General features: G+C 33.2%; 1 protein-coding gene across 7 annotated transcripts; it reads left to right on the top strand.

Moving 5' to 3' along the window:
- The first annotated feature begins 2220 nt into the window (after positions 1 to 2220).
- LOC129262179 (katanin p60 ATPase-containing subunit A-like 2) lies at positions 2221 to 24828 on the top strand. Of its 7 annotated transcripts, none has more exons than XM_054900238.2 (14): positions 2221 to 2382; positions 2757 to 2826; positions 3344 to 3371; positions 7683 to 7845; positions 8601 to 8798; positions 9035 to 9211; positions 10078 to 10260; positions 11014 to 11111; positions 11772 to 11879; positions 12473 to 12638; positions 13068 to 13167; positions 15318 to 15338; positions 17240 to 17281; positions 19592 to 24828. In XM_054900238.2, the coding sequence occupies exons 1-14, from the start codon at positions 2260 to 2262 to the stop codon at positions 19726 to 19728; spliced, it is 1614 nt and encodes a 537-aa protein (XP_054756213.1). In that variant the 5' UTR covers positions 2221 to 2259; the 3' UTR covers positions 19729 to 24828. The 7 variants fall into 7 exon arrangements, with proteins under 7 accessions (XP_054756213.1, XP_063956222.1, XP_063956223.1 ...); XM_064100152.1 differs by having other exon boundaries at positions 7674 to 7845; XM_064100153.1 differs by lacking the exon at positions 15318 to 15338.
- The last annotated feature ends 1733 nt before the right edge of the window (positions 24829 to 26561 follow it).

Genomic DNA, 26561 nt, shown 5'->3' with positions numbered 1-26561 from the left:
TTGTGAAACGGTTGAGCGATATCTCGTTTTTACGTAGAACGGTTCTACTAAAGACCCTTTCATGCAACATGCCCCTGGAGGCTTCTGGAGAGTAAAAGTATCTACTGTACGTAGGCTTACTCTCCATGAAGCCTGGGACGGGATACCATTGCTCCCTATATACCGTAGGTTTTCCCACGGTGAAACTAGACCTAAATCACACATTTTACTTATCGTTTTGAGCCCACACTAACGCACATGGGCCAAAACAATATTTACCCCCCCCCCCCGAATTTGATAACGTTGCATATATTTATTCATTAGATAGTAGTAAATTTGAAAAATAATTAAGAGCACGAGCGTTTACTTACCCAGTCTGTATACTTCGCCATCTTGCTGTCTTTGTTATAGATACCTAGATACCAGAGGCGTGTATATCTGCCAATTTAGATTTTTAAAAATACTTGCATCGGCTGATAAATATCATGAATCGTAAGATCCTTGCATCGGTCGATAAATATCATAAAGCAATCTTTTGATAATGTAGATATTATTTGGAACCATCAATGATACATTATTCCATTGACCTGCAATATTTTCAATCTTCTCGTGCTTTGCCAATAATGGTTTCAGGCAGTGTTTGTACTTGACTATTTTATCAGCAAAATTATTGAAAATTGAAAATTCCATTGTTTTCCCCCCCCAAAAAAAAAACTATATCTGACTTCACTTTTGGTTAAAACTCATAATTTTCATAAAATTTGGGTATCATAGTAAAATATTACACTGCTTCTGACTTATAGAAAGCATGTTGAAATTTTTGATATTTTGGAAGTTCTAGTGTGGAATCGCCTGTATCATTCATTTTTACCATGTTTTTTTTTCCTTCAGAAAATGGAGACTTTGAAAATGTGTTTTTGACCATTTTCATCATTTGGCAATTCAAATTCCCTTTTAGAGAGATGTTGCAAAGTCTTAGGCATATTTCTGATCTGTACGATGCAGGATCTAGGGGTAGGGGGGGAGTTGGCATGACATATTGATTAGAAATACCTAAAAATATATTTTTAGGTATTTTTTAATATGTCATGCCACCCCCCCCCCAATAGAAGTAACTGGACATGCGTGAAAAACAATACAAGAAATTATAGTCTGTTTGTCATGAAAATGAACATTGAAAACAAGCAATTAGCCATCAAACAAATAACATTAACTTTACATCTCGCTCTCGGGATCTCGTTTTTGTCTCGCCTGCATAGCAGAGCGAGACTATAGGCGCCGCTTTTCCGACGGCGACGGCGGCGTCGTCAACATTGAAATCTTAACCAAGGTTAAGTTTTTGAAATGTCCTCATAACTTTGAAAGTATATGGACCTAGTTCATGAAACTTGGATATAAGGGTAATCAAGTATTACTGAATATCCTGCCTGAGTTTCAGGTCACATGACCAAGGTCAAAGGTCATTTAGGGTCAATGAACTTAGACCATGTTGGGAGAATCAATATCGAAATCTTAACCAAGGTTAAGTTTTTGAAATGTCATCAGAAATTTAGAAAGTATTTGGACCTAGTTCATGAAACTTGGACATAAGGGTGATAGTGTATCACTGAAGATCCTGCCTGAGTTTTAGGTCACATGACTAAGGTCAAAGGTCACTTAGGGTCAACAAACTTTGATCATGTTGGGGGTATTTGTGGATTTGTCATCATAACTTTGAAATTGTATGGATCTAGTTCATGAAACTTAGACATAAGAGCAATTAAGTATCCTTAAACATCCTGTGCAAGTTTCAGGTCACATGATCAGTGTTAAAGGTCATTTAGGGTCAATGAACTTTGATATTTTGGGGGGTATTTGCGGAATTGTCATAACTTTAAAAGTTTATAGATCTAGTTCATGAAACTTAGACATAAGAGTAACCATGTATCCCTGAATATCCTGTGCGTGTTTCAGGTCACATAACCAAGATCAGAGGTCATTTAAGGCCAATGAACTTTGGCCATGTTGGGGGTATTTGTTGAATTGTCATCAGAACTTAAAAAGTTTATGGATCTACACATGTAGTTCATGAAACATAGATGAATGATTCTTTTGCACATGTCTTAGGTCACATGAAATTTATTTGCAATGAATGGTTTGTAGTTAAGGACCCACATAGCTGTAGGATCCTTTACCATAATTATTACCTTGCTTTTTTTTCTTTTAACTTTTACATCTATTTTTTTTTTTCATTAGGAAGAGCAAAAGTCTGAGCAGCGGAAAAAGAATCTATTAATATTGATGCTGCATCACCTGCTTGAAGAAGGCTACTCAGAGTCAGCAAAGGCACTAGAAGCAGAGAGCAACTTGTGTTTTAATAAGTTTGAAGTTTGTGACAATGTGGATTTGGAAACTATACTTATGGTGAGGAATAGCACACTGGATTGAAAAGTTGATTGTTAGATTGCACAACACTTTAATACTTGAATATTTTTTTGATACTTTATGGATGTCTATAATTGAGCAATTTTATTTTTTTAATATTATCTTTTTGAGGAAAGAGAATGTTTGAATCGAGGTGTACCGGGTAAATGGTTTGAAATTGTACATGTATGAAATGATGGACTATCTGAAAACAATGATCATATTAAAAGTTATTGAATGTATCTTAAATAAAGATTGCTCATCGATATGTACACAAAGCTTTGTTGATATTGACAAAATTATATAAACTTTGCTTTATATCATTATTTCAGCACTTTTAACTTACTCTCTGTCATTCTCCTCTGTGTTATTAGGAATATGAGAGTTACTATTATGTGAAATTTCAGAAATACCCAAAGGTGACTAAAAAGATATCTGCAGAAGGTGAGTATTTATGTTTAATTATGTTATTTTGTTGGATAAGACCAATGTGCATATTGATTGAACATTTATTCAGTTCCATTTTGGGATAGTATAAAGCCTCTGAGAATATAGGATGACAATGTATACTCCAATTACTGGAAAGTAACATTATAAGAAGAGAGCATCTTATAACTAGCATATAGCAGTATTTATCTTTGTAAGAAATGTTTTTTTTTTTTTGGTTATGATCATCTTGAAGCATGTTGATAATTCTTTAAAAATGGAAAAGGGCAATTAAAAAAAAAAAATAATAATAATACCAACATGCTTAATATAGTGCATATCACTGCAAAATATGTCCCTATGCACTCAGTTAGATGTGTAATTCCCTTTATCATAATATGAAGGTGGATAGAAATACCCTCACATTGATTGTCTTTTGGGGGCTGGTAAATATTGTTTTATCTCCAATGCGTACTCAGTTCATTGCATTACAATGATTATATAATAATCTCTGAATTTCTATTTCTTCTTGCAGCTGTTCATAAGAATAACAAGAATAAAAAGTGAGTATGTTCTCTATCTCCCACTCTCTCTCTCCCTTTCTCCTTATTTTTGTCTCACCTGCATAGCAGTGTGAGACTATAGGCGCCGCTTTTCCGACGGCGGCGGCGTCAACATCAAATCTTAACCTAAGGTTAAGTTTTTTAAATGACAGCATAACTTAGAAAATATATGGACCTAGTTCCTGAAACTTGGCCATAAGGTTAATCAAGTATTACTGAACATCCTGCCTGAGATTCATGTCACATGACCGAGGTCAAAGGTCATTTAGGGTCAATGAACTTTGGCCGAATGGGGGTATCTGTTGAATTACCATCATAACTCTGAAAGTTTATGGATCTGATTCATGAAACTTGAACATAATAGTAATCAAATATCACTGAACATCCTGTGCAAGTTTCAGGTCACATGATTAAGGTCAAAGGTCATTTCGGGTCAATGAACTTTGGCCAAATTGGGGGTATTTGTTGAATTACCATCATAACTTTGAAAGTATATTGGTCTAGTTCATTAAACTTGGAAATAAGAGTAATAAAGTATCACTGAACATCCTGTGCGCATTTCAGGTCACATGACGAAGGTCAAAGGTCAATGAACTTTGGCCGAATGGGGATATCTGTTGAATTACCATCATAACTTTGAAAGTTTATGGATCTGATTCATGAAACTTGGACCCCTTGGACATAAGAGTAATCAAGTATCACTGCACATCCTGTGCGAGTTTCAGGTCACATGATCAAGGTCAAAGGTCATATAAAGTCAATGAACTTTGGCCAAATTGGGGGTATTTGTTGAATTACCATATAAGTGTATTGGTCTAGTTCATAAAACGTGGACATAAGAGTAACCAAGTATCACTGAACATCTTGTGCGAGTTATAGTAGGTTTCAAAGTCAGCACTGCTGCTATATTGAATCGCGTGATGCAGGTGAGACCTCCAGAGGCATTCCACTTGTTGGTTTTCGGCATCCCCTAGCTCCTCCTATCATTCCTTCCCTGCCTTACATTATATAATCTATACATACCATAATTATCTCCTGTCCTCATTTGTTACCTCCCATCATGGTGTTCTAGAGGTAATACATTGTATCCATTGCAGATTCCTCCCTTTTCTCTTAAAAACAGTTGAAAGAATGACACAAACATATATTTTACTCTATTGTGAAAATATGTGAAGGTAGGGAGAATGTAAAAAATACTTGATTAGGGTACTCTGAGATGTAATGATGATTACTTGTTTTGAGTCCAATTTGAAAGTCTGTGTACGAGCATGGTTTGACCCCTTCTTCTAATGACAGTGCCCCTCTCTCCTCTTGGAAATAACAGAAGAAACAAATAATTCAATATGTTGGACTAGACAAGTATACATTGAATACATTAGAGCCAGAGACAGAAAGAGGAGAAGAAAAGGGACAAGTAAGCTGAAGATGAATGGTTTAACTCAATCATACATTCATATTGATCAGAAGTAGGCAAGGGCTTCTCAAATGACATGAAGCTTGGCATTGTTATTGATTTGTTACGTACGCTTTTGTTTGACTGACTCTTGGTAAAGATAGAAAAAATACACCATGGTGAGATTCCACATATTCATTGTCATTCTTGATATATTTTGATTATTACACTTTTCAATTCCATATTTTGGTTTGGGTTTTCCTATTCATTTATTCATATTCATGTTGATATATTAATGTTCATGGTTATTTTCATATGATTTTTTTTTGCCTTGGGTTGAGATGTCACATTTTCTCTAATTAATGAACTATACTGGTTACCCATGGATCTGTATACTACATGTAAGCTTTTTTATGTGTATAAAAAGTACTTCGTGAATTAGCATCAGAATAATGTAAATTATATACTCAGAATATATATGCTTAAAAATTTTTAGTTATAAACTAATTCAATCAGACTTTCAGTTGCTTTGCAGATTCTATAAGTTGGAGAAGCTTAAGTCCAAACCTGGGTCACCAGGTCAGAGGTTGCAGAAGTTACAAAATTGCTCTTTCTCTTCGAATAAAGAACCATTTACCTAATCAGTTTTAAAAATATGACCCATATGAGTGACAATGGTCTGAGCAGATTTTGGGTTGAAAAGAACAAAGGTCATATGTAGATGTCATAAATGAAAATACCTTGTCTTCATAACTGAAGAATCATTTGATAGATCAAATTCAAACTTGGCTGATGTGATTTTGGGGTCACAAGGTCAAATGTCATAACAGTCATGGCTTGCTTTCTCAATAAAATACAAATCCATTAGATAATTCAGAATTAAACTTGGTTCATAAATTCATTGGGGTGACAATCTGATGAGATTATGAAAGTTTTCAAAAATGATAAGTTACATTTGCTATATACAGTATTTCAGATCTGCTAATGGCAGAAGAATCACTTACACATCGCGCAACTTGAGAAACCATCTAGTTTGTATAAACGGCTAGCATTCACACTACATGTTTATACAGAGATTCTGAAAATGTTGTGTGTTTTAATTGTGTATGTTCAATATCATGATTTATCATGATTGAAAGTGATGCACTTTCTGTATCTATAATGTATGTGGATTGTATGTAAACACACATGTTTATTGTAATTTTCACTCATTCAACAATACAAAATCAAATTTAAAAGTTGATGATTCAATTTGGACTTTTCAAAAGAAATCAAACCTCAAAGTGATATTGCTTAAATAATCTATTCTTCCATTTTCTCCTATTTCAATCATTACATGTAAGTATGAATTTGTAAACTGGTACTTCATTACTAATTATTTAATCATAATAATAAGCATGTGCTTGAAGCATTAATATTTAAATGCTTGCGCAATGGCATTCATTCATAATGATAACAATAGTGAAAATTTGTCTTTTGTTATTTTTGTCAAAATGCTGTATTGTTTTGTCTGTGGTATTCATAGTGTTGTTTTGTCCCTGTATTCTTTTGTCCATTTTAGAAATATTTATCATATAAATTTTTCATATCCATTGTGTTAGCTTCTCTGGCAAAATTTATTTTCATTCTCTTGCAATATCATGGTCTCATTGTTGGCATCATAATTTTATGTGGTGTATGTTATCCAGAATTCCAAATTGTTTAGATGTGCGTGTGTTTGTGTATGATCCATCTCCATAGCTAATATCATGTACAAATAGAAAACAGTGATGTGTTATTATTTTAACATTGATGTTTTATTAAGTTTGTGAACATAATTACAGAAAATTGTAGATGTAAATTTTAAATTGCATTTATTCAGCAGCAGGTAACATGTTTGAAGACAGACATTTTCTCTCTATTCTAATGTGCTTTTCCTTGTACTTATCTCTTTTCCTCTTTTTTTTTTGCTGTTTTTGAAAGCGCCTTGAGCATTCAATCAAAATGGAAAAGACGCTATATGAATCCTATGTATTATTATTATTACGTAGATATTAGTGTATACACAATTAAAAAAATCATTTAGCTTAATACTTAGAATCAGTCTTAAAATCTATATTACAAAGGAAGTACATGTAAAAAAGAGGAATACATTATATTTGACATTATATGAATTTTCTATTCAAAGTATGAAATTTAGTGTGAAATACCAAAAGGTAGTGTAGCAAACATATTTAGCAATAACATGTAAAATAAAACCCACTATTAACTTGAATGTGATGGTCTCAGTGTGTCCTATATGGAAAAGGAGATTATACTTTTATAGGTGATGAATACTGTAGGTGTTATGAACCTATTCTAAATGAGACCAATAGATACATTCTACATGACATTAATACATTCTAAAAGAAATTAGTACAAGCTATATTTCATTGATACATCCTAGATGAAATGAATATATTCTATTGTAGATAGATCAATTTAAAAAAATGAGGTCAACAAAAAAGTAAGAATAAATGAAAGACAATAAACCCTCATAATGTCACTTTTATTACTAATTATAAATGGGACACTTAAATACTGAGTCTACTATTGTGCTTATTCTACTTATAATGAAAAAATATTGCAGTGTATTGCATAATGTTTTCTGTTTGAATTTCAAAGAGCGCAAGTACATGTACTGACTGACGGAGCTGCTATCTTTCTGGATTTGCAAAATTTCTTGTTTACCGGTCTTTGTTGTTATTCTTGCTTTGCTTGCATCATCATACTACTTACTAATTTGCTTTAAATGTAATGCTGCCTGATGCTATGCCCTTGTTATCATGCTTATATCTTGTTTGCTTGATCTTTCCAACATAACATCAAAAGCATGTTGACTTGAATTAGAAATTACAAATCATTTTCTATTTTCATTCTTTGCTCGATAGAAACTCCAGGATGAGCAGCACACCGACGTTACCCAGGATACCCCATGCCCCGGACCAATCCGGTAGTCCTTCAGCTAATACATCGGGAAGAAGAAGACCAAACTCCAGCACGGTATCGCAGAGAAGGCAGTCCGGTAATGGACCGAGAAAAAGCACTGAAGGCAATAAACAAGTATGCTATTGGAATTGATATTGATTTAGATGAAAATGATTTCTTTTACTTTATCTGAGCTACAGCATTCCATTTTGACTCGCCTACATGTATTTGGGATTCCCCATGGAGGGATTGCTGGTTACAGTAGTCAGAATGTTATCTGTTGATTCCCAGAATGGCTTATTTGCCATTGCACTGTATCTATAAATAATGGTAATACACACACAAAAAACCCAGTAAATCCTTTAGTATGGGGCCGAAATGATTAATTTATGGATGCCCCATTAAAATTTACATTGATTTGCATCAGCCATGATTCAACAAGGAACTTGCCTTTTTGTTTTGTGAAAAAGCCCATGGCTGTTTATTTTTTTGTTATGAACTGCACTCATGTGCAAGTTCAAGGACATTTGCAATATTTTAGTTTTCCTTAGTTTTCAGTATTTGTATTATACGGTTGTTTCATTTAACCGTATCAAACATACATGCCCCTTCATCTGGGCAGGATAGAGAACTATGTGGGAACTTGGATATAATAATTATTAGTGCTCTAAAACATACCATCTTTTTTATTTGAGGTGTATTATAAATGATTTTCATAGGACCATATAGCTTTCCATGATATTACAGTCACTAATTAATAAGATGTCATAAATACATTTTTAATTAGTAAATTTGTAATATATCTTTACAGTCAATGATATATTACACGTTAAAAAAAAAGACTGATAATTCAATGTTGATATCTTGTTTTCATTGTTTTACTTATTCAGTCACCACAGGTCAATGGGCATGGTGACCCGCTATCTGACCTTTCCGTATCTGGGTCAATGGTTAGCAAGAGTCAAGAGAATGGAGCAACAGGAGGCAAGCTTCCTCCCAAGAGAGGGCCTATCATCGATATGAGAGCCATGTTAAATAATGCAATTAAAGGAGCTACGCAGGAGTACGTAGGAGATGCTGATCATTCAGTAAGTCCGGAGGGTGGGGGAGGGGAGGGGGTCCTATCATCGATATGAGAGCCATGTTAAATAATGCAATTAAAGGAGCTTTCGACGAATGCATATCCAATGCTGATCATTCATTGTGTCCTGAAAGGGGGGGGGGGGGTAAACAGATGTCATAAGTCTTTAATAGGTGTGTCTTGAAATTGAATTTGTTATGCACTGTATCACATAATTTTATTTCAATTTCTTTTCCAATACAGGATAGGATATTAAAGCCACTTGGAGGCTATGCAGGTTACTCGTTAGAATGGAGAGAGTTAGCGCAGAGTATTAGTAAAGATATCTACCTACACAACCCTGATGTAAGGTGGGACGATATAATAGGTTTAGATGCTGCTAAGAGATTGGTCAAGGAGGCTGTAGTATATCCAATTAAGGTGAGTATGATATCATTATGATGAAGGAACAAAGAATTTTTCAAAGGATAAAGTTAGTATCAGGCAAATAATTTTTTTTTCGGGGGCTACTTTTCACAACCTACTGCCCAAATCTGCATCATTGGTTAATCTCTAACATTGCAGTGAATGAGGATTTTTCAGGGCTCTTCTGACCATTTAGGGGGTGATATCGCCCCATGCCCCCGTGTTATTTTTCTCTGTATTGTATTGATTTCTAGATAAAGTGAACCTGAAGTATCAACATCATTTGAAATAATTATGAAATGGCTGATAGTACATGATGTAATGGCCAAATGTACATGTGATTATCCGTGTGAAGATTTGTTATACTCTCTGCTTTGTCTGCACGTTGGATTCGGTATGAATTGATTCTAATTAAAATGTAGGGGGCAATTTTCCATTTCTCGATGTACACGTGTATGTCTGTACGTAATTGCTTGGTATGTTTTTGTACTTTCATTGAAGAGGAAAATAGCTATAGCCCACACTTTGGTTTTTATTGATGAAGTCAAAGATATGAAAAGTACTGGAATGCAAGAATAGATTTATGAGTTACGAATATAATTTTAACTCTTAGTTCATATCAATCTTTTATAATAGTAATATAGATAATGATAATGGTAGTGAGTTAATATACCAATTTAGTGCTCATATCTCCAGATATAACACTCAATTTACATGCTGCAATTTTAGAATAGCTGCCAATAAGGCCCTTTAGCATTCCATGGAACAAATTCCTGTATTGTGTATCCATTTACCTCCCCTTAATGAGTAAGGAGATTCTTGAAAGAAAATATTCTTGAAAATAAATTGTAATTCTCCATTTTGATCCTTCCATCGCTCAGTACCCTCAACTATTCACTGGTATCCTCTCACCATGGAAAGGACTGTTACTGTACGGACCACCGGGTACTGGTAAGACTCTTCTAGCCAAAGCAGTAGCTACAGAATGCAATACAACCTTCTTCAATATCTCTGCTTCTAGTATAGTAAGCAAGTGGAGGGGAGACTCGGAGAAATTAGTCAGAGTAAGATGTTATTTCTATTATAATTCATTCTACTGTCAGTTGAAAATTCTTGATTATGGTAATGCATTTTATTTATAAAACAGCTTTTCAAAACATACATTAAAATAATGTACAAAGAAAGAAATTACATATGGCATCTTTCCTCATCTTTGTAGTGGAGAGAGAGCTGTGCCAAAATTTACTTAAGAGTGATACTTTCCTCGGCTTTACAGTTGAAATATGGTGGTATCAAAGTTGATGCGAAAGAGATTTTTTGACCAAATTACCTTTGCAAATAGTAAATTGAAGTTTCCAGTGTTCCATGATATGAAAAATGGAAAAATGTAGTATTGAAAAATTTCACAGAATTCAAGAACATCACAGAATTTTGCAGAAAGTTTTTGCACCCCCAAAATTAAATTTGAAAAATACAAATGAAAGTCAGGAAAATCAATGCACAATCTAATTACTAGTAAAAAAAAAACACCAGTGGATCAATGGAAATTCACTGATTAAACCTGTTCACAGTGTCTGGCATGTGTTCATGAAGTATTGTTTGTATATTGCAGTAGGTGTATATATAATAGATAGTATAACTAACTTTTTTTTAAAGATTTTTACTATATTGCTAAACTGCTTTATCTTATGTCTCTGAAAAAAAAAGAATTAGATGGTCAGAATACTGAAAAACACTGAAGTTACATTTTATAACTTTGAAAACTGGAGACTTTACAGTAAATATTCAATATACCACTGCTAATATTTCCTTGATAGGTATTATTTGAGCTTGCTCGGTTCCATGCACCATCAACAATATTCTTAGATGAGATAGAATCGGTGATGGGACAGAGAGGCATGATGGGAGGAGGAAAGTAAGTTCATTATCTTTCAATTTCCGTCTCAAATATTTTGAAGTGATGTCATAAAGCCTCTATAGTAGGTGATAAAAGTTCCCTGAAGAAAATGAGTGAGATGAATATGACCTTCTTTTTCACAAATTTTCTTGTCAATATTGAATACTACATGTAAAAGTTATCTTTGACATATTAGTGATAGACCAATCATATTACAGGATTTTAGGAGACTATTACAGTAGCTGTAGTTTGTCATTGATAACAAGGTTTATGAAACAGGGGCTTTGTCAGTGAAAGTCTGAACAAATCAAGACAATATAATGATGAGTTAGTAGAGTTAGGAATTTTCTCATCTGTGTGTCCTTGCATATTTTACTTAATTTACTCTGTATTGAAACCACATTTAGTTAGTTTTTCTATGTTCTATTGCTGTGTGCTAAAATATTTACACTGTCATCTGATGAGCTTGAAAATTTTCTTGAGAGTAAACTTAGCATTTCAATTGTTCAAGCATGTGATTCATAATACCTCAATGAATCAACTGGAAATTGTAAGTGATTCTAGAACAGAATTGTGTTATAAGTGGATAGTATGGGAGGTGGTGCATTCTGAAGACTGGAAATACTTTGCCTCGAATGTTAATGTAATACCCAATCATGTTTATCATACTTTGTATAGTGAGCATGAAGGGAGCAGAAGAATGAAGACAGAGCTTCTAGTACAGATGGATGGACTTGCCAAAACAGATGACCTTGTCTTTTTATTGGCAGCATCTAATCTACCTTGGTAAGTTAAAAGGTCCTGTAATGTACAACCTAGCATCTGTACACATGTCCACTTTCATTCTATTTGACAAAGTACCTAAATATGCAAAGTTTCACATCTTCCACTAACAGTATCGTTCAGGCCTAACGCCGTAGGATTTGCCATGTCAGGGTGTGTAAGCAACACATGTTTTCTGATCATGTATGTAGAAATATTAAATGAAAAAATGAGCAATAAAAGACTTATTTTTTATTTCAACCAGTAGATTACAGTATTTTACATTGGCAAATGTGAATAAATTTGTTCAAATTAAAATTAATTCCTTATACATCAGAGAAGTAGTTTAAGTGTTGACTGGTCCCATTACCATGTTTTAACTGCCATAGCCTTGATCTTAGTCCAAGCCATATGAGATTTTTTTGATATCCATTTGTATGTTTGACTTTGATCTGCCAGTTTGGACACCATCACAATGCTATATGATGACGAAACCAACGTCCGTTATGTTTTGAATATGTGATAATGATTATGAAGTGCTAAAACACTATTTATTTCAAACTTCATTTTGAAATGTTGGTTTGATAGAAGTTCTATTCCCCTTACCTTTCTCTCAGGGAACTGGACCATGCAATGTTGAGAAGACTTGAGAAAAGGATATTAGTTGACCTACCTGTACAAGAAGCAAGGAGATCTATGATAGAGTACTACCTCCCTAGTGTTCTTAATCCAGACTGTGCCTTGTCTATCAATACAGATATTGACTATGATTATTTAGCAGAGGTATGTCCAGTGTACGATAAAGGACTGAATTCACAAAGAATGTCTAAACTGAGATGTGGTTCTGAACCATCTCTTGGATTATGTATTTTATCTGTAAAAACTTGTTTATGTGAGCCATAGTCCAAATTCTAGATTACTGATTATGTCATAAATGGTGGTGATGACGATGACGACAACAATGATAATGATGTTGATGATGGTGATTAGGGTGATGAAGGTGATGGTGATGATGATGATGATGTGACAATGATGATACGACAACGGTGATGACGACAACGGTGATGACGACAACAGTGATCATGAAGATGATCATGATGATGATCATGATGATGATCGTGATGTGACCATGACAATGGTGATGATGATGATGATGATGATTTTACGACTCGTTTCCATGCCCCTTGTTATTTTGCATATTTTTACATACAGAAAACTGAAGGGTACTCTGGGTCTGATCTGAGATTGGTTTGTAAAGAAGCTGCCATGAGACCGGTCAGAAAGATCTTTGATATCTTAGAATCGACATCAGGTAAGAAGAATAGCTAGCTACACCTCACAAAACTAATTACTTATCAATAATGCTTTTGTAGAGGCCTCCCCTCCCCATCCTTCCCTACAGATTTAATGTAGCATGATTTTTTTTTTTTTTTTTTTTTAGAAATCGTTAGGTTTGCATGTATAGTTTAATCATTTTAATCTTACATTTTCATTCATTCATTTACTTATTATTGTTATATTATTGTGCTTTACAATGGGGCCAATTTATACAAGCAGTTATGCTTTCTTTGACCCCTACATGTGATATATCTCTTAATGTCAATGATTTGTGTATATGTATATTTTTAACTGTGGAAATTTGAATCTTTATGATTTTTTTAAAACTATTTTTATTTTTGTTTGGTGGGGGCAGGGGGTGGGGATAAACTTGAGTCACTGTAGACTGACTGCTACCATTGGTTAATTCTTCCTTTCCATGCTTAGATTTATCTGTGTCTCAGATGTCTCATGTTTGAGGCCACCATAATGTTTACTTTTTTGCTGCTGAAGGTACCCGCAATCTCTATATCAATCAGATTGCAATCTTTACTTAATTCATTTAAGATCACGATACATTCTGCGATGAAAGGGTATTCATTATGACAGCATCTAGTAATCATGAGACATTACTGTAACAAATAAATTCAAGGCCCCCCCCCCCCTCCCCTTGGATGAAATATACTTCATATGAATCTCAGAACCCAATGGCCCGTATTCTGAACTCGGGTTTAAATTAAACCCTGGTTTAAAGTTGTGGTTTAACTATGGAGAGCCAATTGGAGCACAAATCCCTAACATTACACATCCAATTTATTAACTCATTTGACTCCCAAATTGTTCATAATTGTCTGGGAATGATAACTGAAGTATTTTTCTTCCTTATGAAAGCAAAAGGATACAACATTGCAAACATAAGAAATATACAATATAAACAGAATTTTAGCACAGACTTAGACCATGGTTTAAGTTAAACCTGACTTCAGAATACGGGCCATGAAGTTTTTATTTTTATTGTCTTAAAGTTTGAGAAAAGAAATAGTGAGAAAACCATGTAGTAATAAAGAGTTTCAGTTGTTTAATCGGTGAAATTACAATCTTTTGATTTTTTTATTGGGCACTGACCATAGGTCCTTCGAGGGACGGTGGTGGTATTCATGTCATTGTGATTAAAAACTGACCAGTCTGCAAGAATTCTGAGCAATTAATGGATGATTCACTTTATCTTGAGAAAGTAGTCATATTAAAGGTCAAGTCCACCTCAGAAAAATGTTGATTTGAATCAATAGAGAAAAATCAGACAAGCACAATGCTGAAAATTTCATTAAAATCGGATGTAAAATAGGAAAGTTATGACACTTCAAAGTTTCGCTTATTTTTAACAAAATAGTTATATGAACGAGCCAGTTACATCCAAATGAGAGAGTCGATGATGTCACTCACTCACTATTTCTTTTGTTTTTTATTGTTTGAATTATACAATATTTCAATTTTTACGAATTTGATGATTAGGATCTGCTTACCTGAAGCACAAAATGTTAAAATAATGGAATTCCACGTGTTCAGGGAGGAATGAAACTTCATTTCACATGACAATGACGAGAAAATCAAAATATTTCATATTTCATATAATAAAATACAAAAGAAATAGTGAGTGAGTGATGTCATCAATTCCCTCATTTGCATACTGACCGAGATACTGTGCAATACTGTGGTTACTGTTTTGTGAAATGAAGCGAAACTTTAAAATGTCATAACTTTCTTATTTTACATCCGATTTTGATGAAATTTTCAGTGTTATGCTTGTTGAATTTTTCTCTTTTTATTCAAATCAAGTTTTTGTTGGAGTGGACTTGTCCTTTAACATCGATACATAAGAAAAATGAAGACTAATATTCAGTAATTAGATATGAATAATGATATTAGTGCCAGTATGTGTTTACATACACTTTGCAGACTATTGTCAAATTGATTTCCACTTTACTATAAGAGAATTCATGATGCACATGTCATAAATGCACGCCCCCTTAGGTATTAAGTATTTATAGAAATATTAGATAAAAAGGTTGTTTTAAATCTGATTTCATTGCATTGAATATATTGCATGTATTTTACCGGTGCTTACATGTATGTTTGCTTATTCAGAAAAAGGGACAGACAAAACAGGTATTGCTTGAAATAATTTGCCATTCTAAATTTCATCATCATTTTCAGCTCCATAATATCTAATTCATTTGGGAAAGTGTGGTTTTATTTATCCATGAACAGACTTTATTGTGCTTTGTTGCAATTCATTGGCTATATGATTAATTAATGGCTACATTTTAAAGTTATAGGCAATTGTCAGAGCTGTTTAGCAGTGAAAAGTAATTTTTAGTTCTGGTAAAGTGAATTTTAATTCCCTTTTGTTTCATTTTTCTCCTTTCACTCAAATTATTTTATTACCGAAGTTGGATTCTCCTTTAACGTGAATCGCAAAAAATATGATTTCTCCAACAGGCGTTGAATAGTTTTTTTTAATTGATATTTTGAATTTTTTTTTTTTTTTTTAAATCTAGCAACCAAACCTGTTTTTGACTACATTAAAGAAATTATAAAAACAAGAACCCAAATCAGTCATCCAATCTCCCTTACAGAGAATTGAACACTTGTATTTTCTTTCAATTTCAAAAAGAAATTCTCTCTGAGATTTGATGACCCTTTTCTTAAAAAGATGATGACCGGAGCTAAAAATGAACTCCAACTGAAATTCATTTTAATCCATAAAAATCATGCATATATTTCATATTTGTAATGGTATTTTCATACTTCTAAGAATATTTGTTAATGGGTATATATGATGGTAATGGTCTATTAAAAAAACTCACACTGATATTATTATGCATTATTTACTTTTCATTGTTATACAATGCCTCACTTTAATGCAAAAGGAATATATTCTTCTCCTGCTTTTCTCTGCTTATTGCCTTCAATGTTAACCTTTCAGTGGTGTTACATAAACTTCACCTTTATTTTCTATAAGATAAGCCTTTATATGTTTGTAATTGAGTAATGTTTGCCATATTAGTCACCAATTGATGTACTATTGAATAGGATATTTTTTAATCTTTATACATTTATGATTGAGGAAGTTCATTTACATCCAATGTGCCCTTACATGGTTTATCCCAATATTTTTTTTTTAAAGCTTTGTGAATTTATTCACATCATAACATCCTTCCATATTATGATGTGTTTTTCCCCATAGTGCTGAAGAATTGTCCAGGGGCCGCGGAATGGTTTTGAAAGTGGGGGCAGAGCCAACAGTGGGATAGGGCTGATCGTGCCAAAAAAATAAATCAGATGTCATTATTCTGTTTTTGTACATGTCTATTGAAAAAAGTGGGGGCTGAACACCCCCCTTGTGTTTTGCAGCCCATGTTGTCTTTATTCTCACCTTTCATGATTCTACTTCTGAAATAGATTACTTTATTGCTTTAAATCCTCCAAAGTGTCAGTATAGTATATACTGGTTACGTTGGATTTGTTGGATGATGATGCAATTAATCAGCATTAAATTTGAATTTACCAACTTTTAAAGGAAATAGTATGAGAAAAGAACCCAGCTAATATTAGAAACAAAATGTTCTACTGTCTGATTTGAATTCCGAACTTCCAAGAATTTTAGCACAGACTCGACTGCTGATTTAGTTCAATTAGATTTCAGAATAAGGGCTGTGATGTACTTCAGTGACAGATCTTACTTTGTATTTATTGTAGATTCAAATCAACTTAAATTATTAAAGTCTGATTAAAGTCTATAGATTGTTTGTATAACCATCCCAAGTTGACAATGATAAAATTCTAAATGTGTTCTTAAGTAAAATTTGAATACATGTTTTGTATGCCTACATTGCTGTAGCATTGACTAATATCATTTTACAGAGAATAGTTCAAATTACCTTTGAAAAAAAAAACATGATAAAGAAAGAGATTAAAAATTTTAAATCTATATTCAACAATTAAATCTGTGTATGTTACTGCATGACTTATTCAGTATTAATCTACCTCATTTTGCATGGCCTCAGCTGGCAGATCATCTGATGAAAACCCTAATCTTGTTTGGCACAGTAAGTAAATATTACACTGACATTGCATGTTGTGCACATCAAATAACCACCACCATCTAACATTGAAGAATATGGTTGAAGATCTTTTCACTTTCACATTTCAGGTGGAGGCATTCATTATTGAAGTCATTTGTATCCAGAGTAACATTAATACACAATCTATTTTTGATGTCTTCATACACAATGACCAAGTTTGCACTCAAGTTGATATGCAAATCCAATTAAATATGTGCTTATTTAGAATTTCCCTGGAGATAATGTTTGGTCATCAGCCATTTGGTTGCTACATGTATGTAGCATTTACATATATTCTATCTCTAACCAGTTGATAAAGTGGTAAACCAACTCACTCAACAGCCTACATATGGTTCTTAAATTTAGCTATAAATTACTGTATGAATTTATAACCAATTAATTTCTTGTAAAGTACTTGCATAATGATTTCTTCACATGCACTCTCTTGAAAAATACATTTTTTTGATCAAACTGTTACTAACTTTCACCGCATGATAACAGCCCGACATTATCATCTCTTTTCAGACACCATAGGCCCGAATTAAAAAAGGTGGACTATAGTTAATACCGGGGTATACCTCAGCCATGGGTTAAATTTAACCCTGGGTGCTAAAGTTAACCCATAGATTAGTTAGTCCACCATTTGTGAATGGCGCGGTAGACTAACTTTATACCCGGGTATTAGTTAACCCATGTCTAAACTTTAGTCCACCTTTGTGAATTCGGGCCATAGTGATCAGTGTGCTTGCCCTCATGCATTTAAACTCATTTCTTCTTACTTTCAGTTTCTAGACATTTGTGGTGAAACAGATTGCAGAGTTGAAATCTTTTTCATGGTGTGATAATCCTTGGAATTACTGATTAAAAAAAAAAATGTTTAAAATGAGACAGTGATCGAAGCAGTGTCAATACCAGTAATTCAACTTAAGTGAATTTACTCACACTTTTTAGATTTAGGAACTATATAAGAAATAGTAGCTGAGGGCTTTGGAAAAACTTTAGTGTGATATTGCTGATGAAAGAACTTGATAACTGCTTTGATTTGCATTTATATAATTTCATATTACTCTATTCATACACAAAATGCATTTTCTTTAGCTATCTCACACCTAGATCAAATGAATCTAGTTGATGTGTATTCTGTTATAGATTCATGATTAGATTTAAAAGTATAAGACCATTTCTTTGAGCATCAATGCCTTAAACCATGGAAATCTTGTAGTAGAATTAAAGCTCTATTTCTAAAATAGATATCACCCCAAAATAATGGTCACATGTTACTGAAATTATTATATTTATTGACCTGTTGCAAAATTTTCATAGAGTAGAATGTATTATTCACGACCAGATTTTGTGAAACAAGGCCCTACTGTAGCAAGATATATAGATCATTGGCAACAAAGACACTACTTGATTACCATGGGGAAATGGTTTAGCAATGGGCATTGCATTTGAACGTGCATACACTGTAAAAATTGAAGTGCTAATTTAGCACTTACAGTGCTTGTATAGTGACTGCACTACGAGTGCTGCTTTCTAGTTTAAATTTGAACTAGAAAATTAGCACTCGTAGTGCAGTCACTATACAAGCACTGTAAGTGCTAAATTAGCACTTCATTTTTTACAGTGTATAAAGACCAGGGCCCCATCTTAAGAAGAGTTGCGTTAGATTTAAAATCAAACTCAAAGTGCAATTGATCTGAAATTTTTCTCTATCCCAAGTCTTTGTAAGACGGGGCCCATGTGTTCTCTTGTCTTCTTTGGTCAGAGTATAGCATAGATACATTTATTTTCTATCTTGAATCTAACATTAACTCTGACTGTCATGATAAATTTGAATTTTTACGTGTTACATATGCATTGTTGTGAACTTAGTCTCTGAGCTTGTTTGAAGTGAGTGAAAATATGATGAAGAACAAACCAGTAATTCTGTTTTAGGTTTTCAAGATTTGTCATTTTGATGAACTTATAAACATAGTCATCAATAGGTACAGTATCTTATATAGAAATTTGATAAACATAGCACTAAGTATAACTCTTTGTATGACTGATTTCTGGGATTGTTTTATTTCTCCTAATGTCTGGTACCTACGGAAGAGGTCAGGAATTTAATAATGGTACATTCCATTTGTTTTTGTATATGCACCTCTTTTAATCATTGTTTTAAAATCTAATAATGTTGTAAAATTGATTATGTGGGGTTTACTTGCCCTTCTTTTGGGGGGTCCCAAGATATTAGGTTTTTAAATGAATATTGATATGATTTTAATGAAGTTCCCATCTTTGTTATTGCAGAGGACACCATGCCGGATTTGACCCTTAACCCCATCACGACAGCCGATGTGGAGGCATCGCTGGCTCACACGAAACCATCAGCCAAACTACTCAAGGATAAATACTTAAAATGGCAGAAAGAGTACGAGTCAGTCTAGGGAAGGTCTATCTGTCTTGTGTACCAATATTGTAGTAGAGCTGGTCTTCTGCTGGAGATCTATGCTACAGTCTACATCATCGAGACTTGGTGGTGACTGATGCTGCATTGGAGAGTAGCTAGACCAAAATACCTTGCTCCTCGATGCAACCCACGCAGGTTACAACTACGCATGTTCTTGATGCTTGAGATGCTGGATGAGACTTTAATTTAATCTGCTAAAACCTAGCAGTATTCCTGGAGACCATTCCATGAAAGCTCTCAGCATCGACTAATGGTCATTCTCTGACAGTTGCCACAGTAACAGTCGGAGGCCAGTGCTTCTCAGCCAGCCAACGATCTCGAATTTAGTCAGCTCCGACAAATGTCAGCAGAAGGCATTGATGAAACACCCCCAGATGGAGTTGAAATAGGACTCTGAATTATCTCAGAGAACTATTAATTTGAGTCTTGAGGAGTAGACTGAGAGAAGTAGCTCACTTGAACTAGTTTGTATTAATGATGCCATGGCCAGTAGATGCAGTAATCATGCAGATATCAAATGATTTGTCCATTTTCTCTTGGAAGTCATACTGATCGTGGTCCTAATTCCTAAGTTCTCAGAGATCTGAGAGTAACATACTTGAGCTCAACTCCAGAAGCCTATTGCAGATTAAACACAACCTAACAAAAAGAAAAAAAAATGAATTGCAAATTCACTGTTTGCACTTGTGATTGCTTTTAAAATCAAGTCACATTTGATTTTTGGACTTAAGTTTTATCCTAACTCTTTTTGCAATGGGCCCCATATGTGTAGTAGTGATGATCTGTGTTGACCATAGCCACCTGGCTGAGTTTAAGTGCCTTGGTAATCCCTGTATTAACAATATAAGTATTTTACAATTTACTAGTCAAGGTTGTTAAAACTGGACTATTTGGCAAGTGATAGGTTCTTGAATGCTTTGGATTCGATCCTTTTCTTACGCTAGAAAGAAAACTGATGTAGCAAGATCCTAGGGGATCTTGATGTTTAAAAGAGCGTCTGTGTTTTTCAGTGATCCCGCTGTTATAAACTATTGTACTCTTTGCATTCGATGAGTTAAAATTGACTTTGTCAATGAAAATCAAAGATTCTTCATGAAATACTCTTGAGGCTCCATTTTATGATTCAAATCAGACTCAATTTTGAAATTATATGCACTTCTATCTCAACATACACATTCCACTTCTATTGTATAATACACATTCCTTTTCAATCTCAAAATTATGCTCATGTGAATCAATTGCAACATTTCGTGATACAATGTGAGCTGTAACTTGTATGCCACGATTAATGGTTTAAATGATAGTGAAGCTTTACTACTTATGATATTAGTTTAAAATTGTGTGCTATTAGCTAGATATCATTTAGATTAAATGATTGTTGATATTCACATGCCTAGGATTTCTTTCTTTATATTTGGACTTAAAGCAAAACCTGCATATCTAAAATTTTGGTAAAGGTTCAGTTATGTGAATTTTACTAAAATTTCAATCACTTCAAAAGAAAAGGTTCGTGACTGTTATGTAATTTTTTATCGATATTTATTTTTTTAATTTGAATATGCCAGATAGATATATTAAGAGCTCCTAGACTTTTAAACACCTATCTTATATATTAAGTTATTGTTATACAAATAGATTTATCTTTAGATAGTGAGGTGATATTTTCATCTCTTTCCCTGCTTCATAAGTGGTTTTATACATTTAAAAAAAAATTGTCAGGACCAGACAAGTATGATTTTAATATTTTCATTGTCAAAGTCTCCAATGAATATTTTATTTTGATCACATCCTTCAGATGACAAGTCTTTCATGCTTATCTCTTCCATTTTATATTACAGTGAATTCAGACCTTGAAAATCAATATTTGGAGTTAAAAAAAAATAAAAACAGGCTTTGAATTTCCTAATTTTTATGTTTTAATAAATCTATCACTCCATATTGAAGATTATCTTAAATTGCATTATTTTGACACTTTTTATGCAAAACTGAATTTCAGAAGTCAATTAGTTGAAAAACTTATAGGTCCAAGCAACAAGTATGAAAATAATATTGTACTGACTGTCCTTAGTCAATTTCCTGGTTTGCCTTTTTGCGCCATATGCTTGAAACAAGGATATAATGTAAGAAGTAACTTTGGTTGGTTCCATGTGATAACAATACTGATCTGAAATATCTGTTTTCTTATATTGTGTATTTAACAGAAATATTTGTATTGTAAATAATGCTGTTTTTACCTCGCCTGCATAGCAGAGCAAGACTATAGGCGCCACTTTTCCGACGACAGTGGCGGCGTCAACATCAAATCTTAACCTAAGGTTAAGTTGTCGAAATGACATCAAAGTATATGGACCTAGGTCATTGAACTTGGACATAAGGGTAATCAAGTATTACAGAACATCCTGCCTTGATTTCAGGTCACATGACAAAGGTCAAAGGTCACTTAGGGTCAATGAACTTAGACCATGTTGGGGGAATCAATATCGAAATCTTTCCTAAGGTTAAGTTTTTGAAATGTCATCATAACTTAATAAGTATATGGACCTAGTTCATGAAACGTACACTTAGTATACTTAGTTTTTATTATCATATGAATGTTTTCTTTTGTGAATTATTATCAATAGCTTTTTTCAAAGTCAGCACTGCTGCTATATCGAATCACGTAATGCAGGCGAGACTGCCAGAGGCATTCCACTTGTTTATGCTATTTGTTAAATTTTAGTTGAATTCCGGATTTGTTAAATAATTGAATTGGTAAAATGAATCTAGATGAATGGAAGAAAAGTATAGATAGGCTGATAATAGGGAGAGAAACTAGTGAATGGCTCTTTTGCTTTCAAATTCAGTTAGTTTATCTCAATTATTTAACATTTATATGAAAATAAATTGTAAGGCTGTATATGATAAAACAAAGCATTATTCAAAGTAACAAAATTATGCCTTTCTGTAAAAAATTCCTCCAGAAAAAAAAAAAATTTGGTCTCAATCTTTCATGCGATTCATTGGGGTATCCTTCAGACAAAATTGTTAAGTACTATGGTGTAGTGCTTATGATTATTTCCTTGTTTTCAGAGGGTTACGTGTTCAAATCCCCCTAGAGCCTACTTTAGAAAGGCATCATTTCACACATGGGTACTCTCCATCCAGGTGTATAAATTAGGTCATTAATTATTTTGTAAATTACAACTTTTTTTATGCTCAGCCATTGTAGCCAATGGAAAATTGGCATACTTTATTTTGCAAACACAGTTTTATCACCCTTTCGACATTATGTATAATGGGCCATTCCATTCATTAACTTGATAATTTTCCAAGTGGACCAATATGATTAATTGTGAATAGTTTAATGATATAATACAGATTGAAGTGCCTAGGTGGAGGGTTTATCATCTTGATGTGCTTTGGTAGGAATTTTGACCAACAAATTTTGAAGTAAGTTCAAATTGAATGCATACCTCCGGTTTCTTAAAAGGATATTTTTAGTTCCTTTATAAGGAATAGCATGTTTATTTATGTTAATGTAATATTTTAAATATACCTGCAAATGATTTATGTATCACTGATGCTTTTTGTATATTCAAATCATGCCCTATATGAACTGCAAAATTGGGGAATTATCAAGCTGTGGACATTTTACTTTCTAAATCTTGGTTGTTGTTTCTCTTCATCCATAGAGACTTGTTGAACAGATGTGCATTAATTCCAGTTTAGTTAATGCCTTAGTTGAAATGCAAGATTATGTATGATAGAACCATTAGGTTCTTTGGGACATACTCAATTAAGACAGGCAAACTATGTATTTTAATATATTAATACCTTTTGTCCCACTTGAAAAAAAAGTATGTTTCAGATGAATATTGTTTCACAAGTGGCAATTCCAACCAAGTCTACTACACAATAAAAAATATTTACCTAAATTATACATTTCAGCCTTCCAAATAATGAGACACTGTTTACAAAGCTTTGATCCTGAATATTTTTGTTAGTTTTTTTTTAAATAGTATTTTAAACTTGCAAAGATTCATTCATAATGTTTGACAATCATGTCTTTATTTATTTTTTATTCTAGCCAATCATTCACAATTTATTTTATGTTTTAGATATATATATATTTCACAGGAAAGTGTTGTAGATTGTATGATGTCTGTTAAAAAAAAGTACAGAGAACATGTCTGCTCTAAAGAACACCTAGGATAAAGTATTAAAATATGCATTATTAGACAACTTTTTTGGACAGATTGTACATTTTTTGTCCCTATAATGTTTGTCATTTTTCTTTCAAATTTTTTATTGAAAATGAAGTTTTTCTTATTTCTTCCTCTGTTTTTCAAGTACATTATTGTTGAAGTATAAAGTTAACCAAGTGATTAAAAGAACCCATTGAATTTTCAAAAACATTGTTGACAGTTTTGCTTAAATAAAGAAGTTGATTGAGATATGTTTTCAAAGATATGTTATTCATAGATCTATAAACCTAGTAGGAGTGTCTTGCATGTTAATATCTTTTACTTCTTGTGTGGTAAATAGTTTGTTGTTCAGAAAAGTGTCATTTTATTGTGTTGAGTTAAGCCTATTTTAAATCGCAGTCTGTTACATCTAATAATTTCTTTACGTCTTGTCTTTACAGCTCACTTGCACATGTAGTTATCTATTTTTATTATGACAGTACATTTGTTATTTGCTTAATGTAACATTGCAACTTCTCTTTTTTTGTACAAGTAAACCGTCCATATTTATAGCTTACTTTCATAGTATAATGTATTCATATAATTATTTGCAATGTCTATTAAAAAGGAGATAGAATTATCTTGCTTTTTCTTTGAACATTGTTAAGTGCAATGTATTCTTGCATGATTATTTCATGTAAGGTATATATTTAGGGGTAATGCCCTTGTAGATATGCGTGTAAAAATTATAGTGAATATATATTTTAGTACAGTACGTTTCTCTCTGTATGAACCTGTATAATATGCAAACCAAAATCAGTCATTGATTTTAATTGCTGTGATGTGTCAGATAATGACTGGCAAAGTCTGTGGTTTTGCAAGTGAAAAATAAAATAAAATTGGCCCATTTGAAATGGAAAATCCCTATTTTTGTTATTTGTGCAGTATAATATTTTCATTGGCATTGTCACCATGATGTATTTAGATATTCTAGCCACCATAAGCCCCACGTACACACACAGAAATATCTCCTTAAATTATTTGATATCGATTATTATTTTTGTCACAAATCTGAACCCAATCTTATAAATCCTGTTCCCAATATGAATATATAAATCTTACATGCTACAGAAACTTCAATATTGTTTTTTGTCGAGGCCATTATTTTTGGTAGATGGTTTGTGCAGGTAAGGATGAAAAAGATTTTTGGAAAGGGCTCCCTTCTTACCTTGCCAAATTTTCAGTTGTATGAGCACTTTTTAATAATGTACAATTTTATTCTGTTGTTAAAATGTATATGAATCATCTAATCAGTACTTATAGATTTTTATCTTAATTTGGTTTTGTCATTTATTACTGTTTATTTTTTATTATCTTTTTTATTAATTTCATTATCTTCGTCACCATAGGGTTAGGGTTATTCATTTTATTCGTGGGGGTAGTTATAGAGTCTACATAAGAAGCGCAGAAAAAAAAAGTACATCGTTATCAGGGCGACTGCGGAGATAGCTACCACAAAACTAAGCTCTATAATGCACAAAGATTTATTCACTAGAAAAGAGAGTTTTCATAAAGCTGTTGGTAAGTTACAAGCGACTTTACGGTGACTGGTGACCCTTTCTTGTAGAAAATTATGATATACCTGATAATTATTGGTGTTGGTTTAGTTCCTAAGAAAGGTTCACCAATCGTTTGTAAAGTTGCTCGTAATATTTATGAAGAGCATTATGAAACACACACCCGTGTTCCTCCCTCCATGTATCAATAATCCAGAATATAATTATTTCTTTCTCTAGTTTAACTGGTACTTCAAAGGGCAACCCTAAAGGGATGGGAGTGGGGGGGGGGGGGGGCAACGGTCCTTATGACTTTTCAAGCAGGGAACAAAACAGAAGAAAACGAAAATGAAAGGGAGGTTAAGGGAAGATATAAGGAATACGGTTGTAAAAAAGGAAGGAATTCGATCCTTGCATTGAAAAAAAAACATGATGCCCCTACCCCTTCAAACTGTTCTAGTGCCGTCCCGTCGATTCCCAATCACTCATGTACAAATAATAATTTGTATTGTAGACATTACTCTCTTCTACAAGCAGACCCCTGTCAATGTAGGATATTGGGTTTCAAAATATAATGGTACTAGAATTAAAGTGAATTTGAAATGCGCCAATTCTATTAAAACTCATATCCCTGAGGTGCTATTTTAAAATGAAACAAACAATGTATTGACGTCATAAGCCATGAAGCAAGGTAAGGTGTGACGTTCTATATATACAATATCCTAACTTACTTGTTTTATATATTTGTATTTCCTTGTACTTGTAGCTGTCGGCACAAAACATCGCAATTTAGAATTCATGCATTTTCTTGTCTAGAAATTATAAAAGATTTTTAGTACTTTCACAGAACTTGTATTCTTATACAAGTATCATGCGCATGATATATACTTTTTATTCCGTTTTATGTATATACCGACGGTATAAACGTTATACATGTACTTTTCTTATATGAAGCATCTACATGGAATCAACACTACTTTTATTTTCTTCAAAAGAAAAAAAAGGTTAATTTGTAAATTAAAAAACTATACAACAAAACCATTCAAAACACTGGAATGGTTTTGTTGTATAGTCTGAATCAAGGTACCTGA

The sequence above is a fragment of the Lytechinus pictus genome, chromosome 5, assembly GCF_037042905.1.
Source record: "Lytechinus pictus isolate F3 Inbred chromosome 5, Lp3.0, whole genome shotgun sequence".
NCBI classification, from domain to species: Eukaryota; Metazoa; Echinodermata; class Echinoidea; order Temnopleuroida; family Toxopneustidae; genus Lytechinus; species Lytechinus pictus.
The sequence above is the reverse complement of the archived record's forward strand: the minus strand, read 5'-3'. Positions and strand labels throughout refer to the sequence as shown.

Bases quoted from the DNA above. Each gene is read 5' to 3' on its own strand.
- LOC129262179 (XM_064100152.1), top strand. From the start codon at position 2,260: ATGCTGCATCACCTGCTTGAAGAAGGCTACTCAGAGTCAGCAAAGGCA. The intron at 2,827-3,343 runs GTGAGTATTTAT...TTCTTCTTGCAG, and splicing joins TAAAAAGATATCTGCAGAAG to CTGTTCATAAGAATAACAAG. The intron at 7,846-8,600 runs GTATGCTATTGG...TTACTTATTCAG, and splicing joins GCACTGAAGGCAATAAACAA to TCACCACAGGTCAATGGGCA.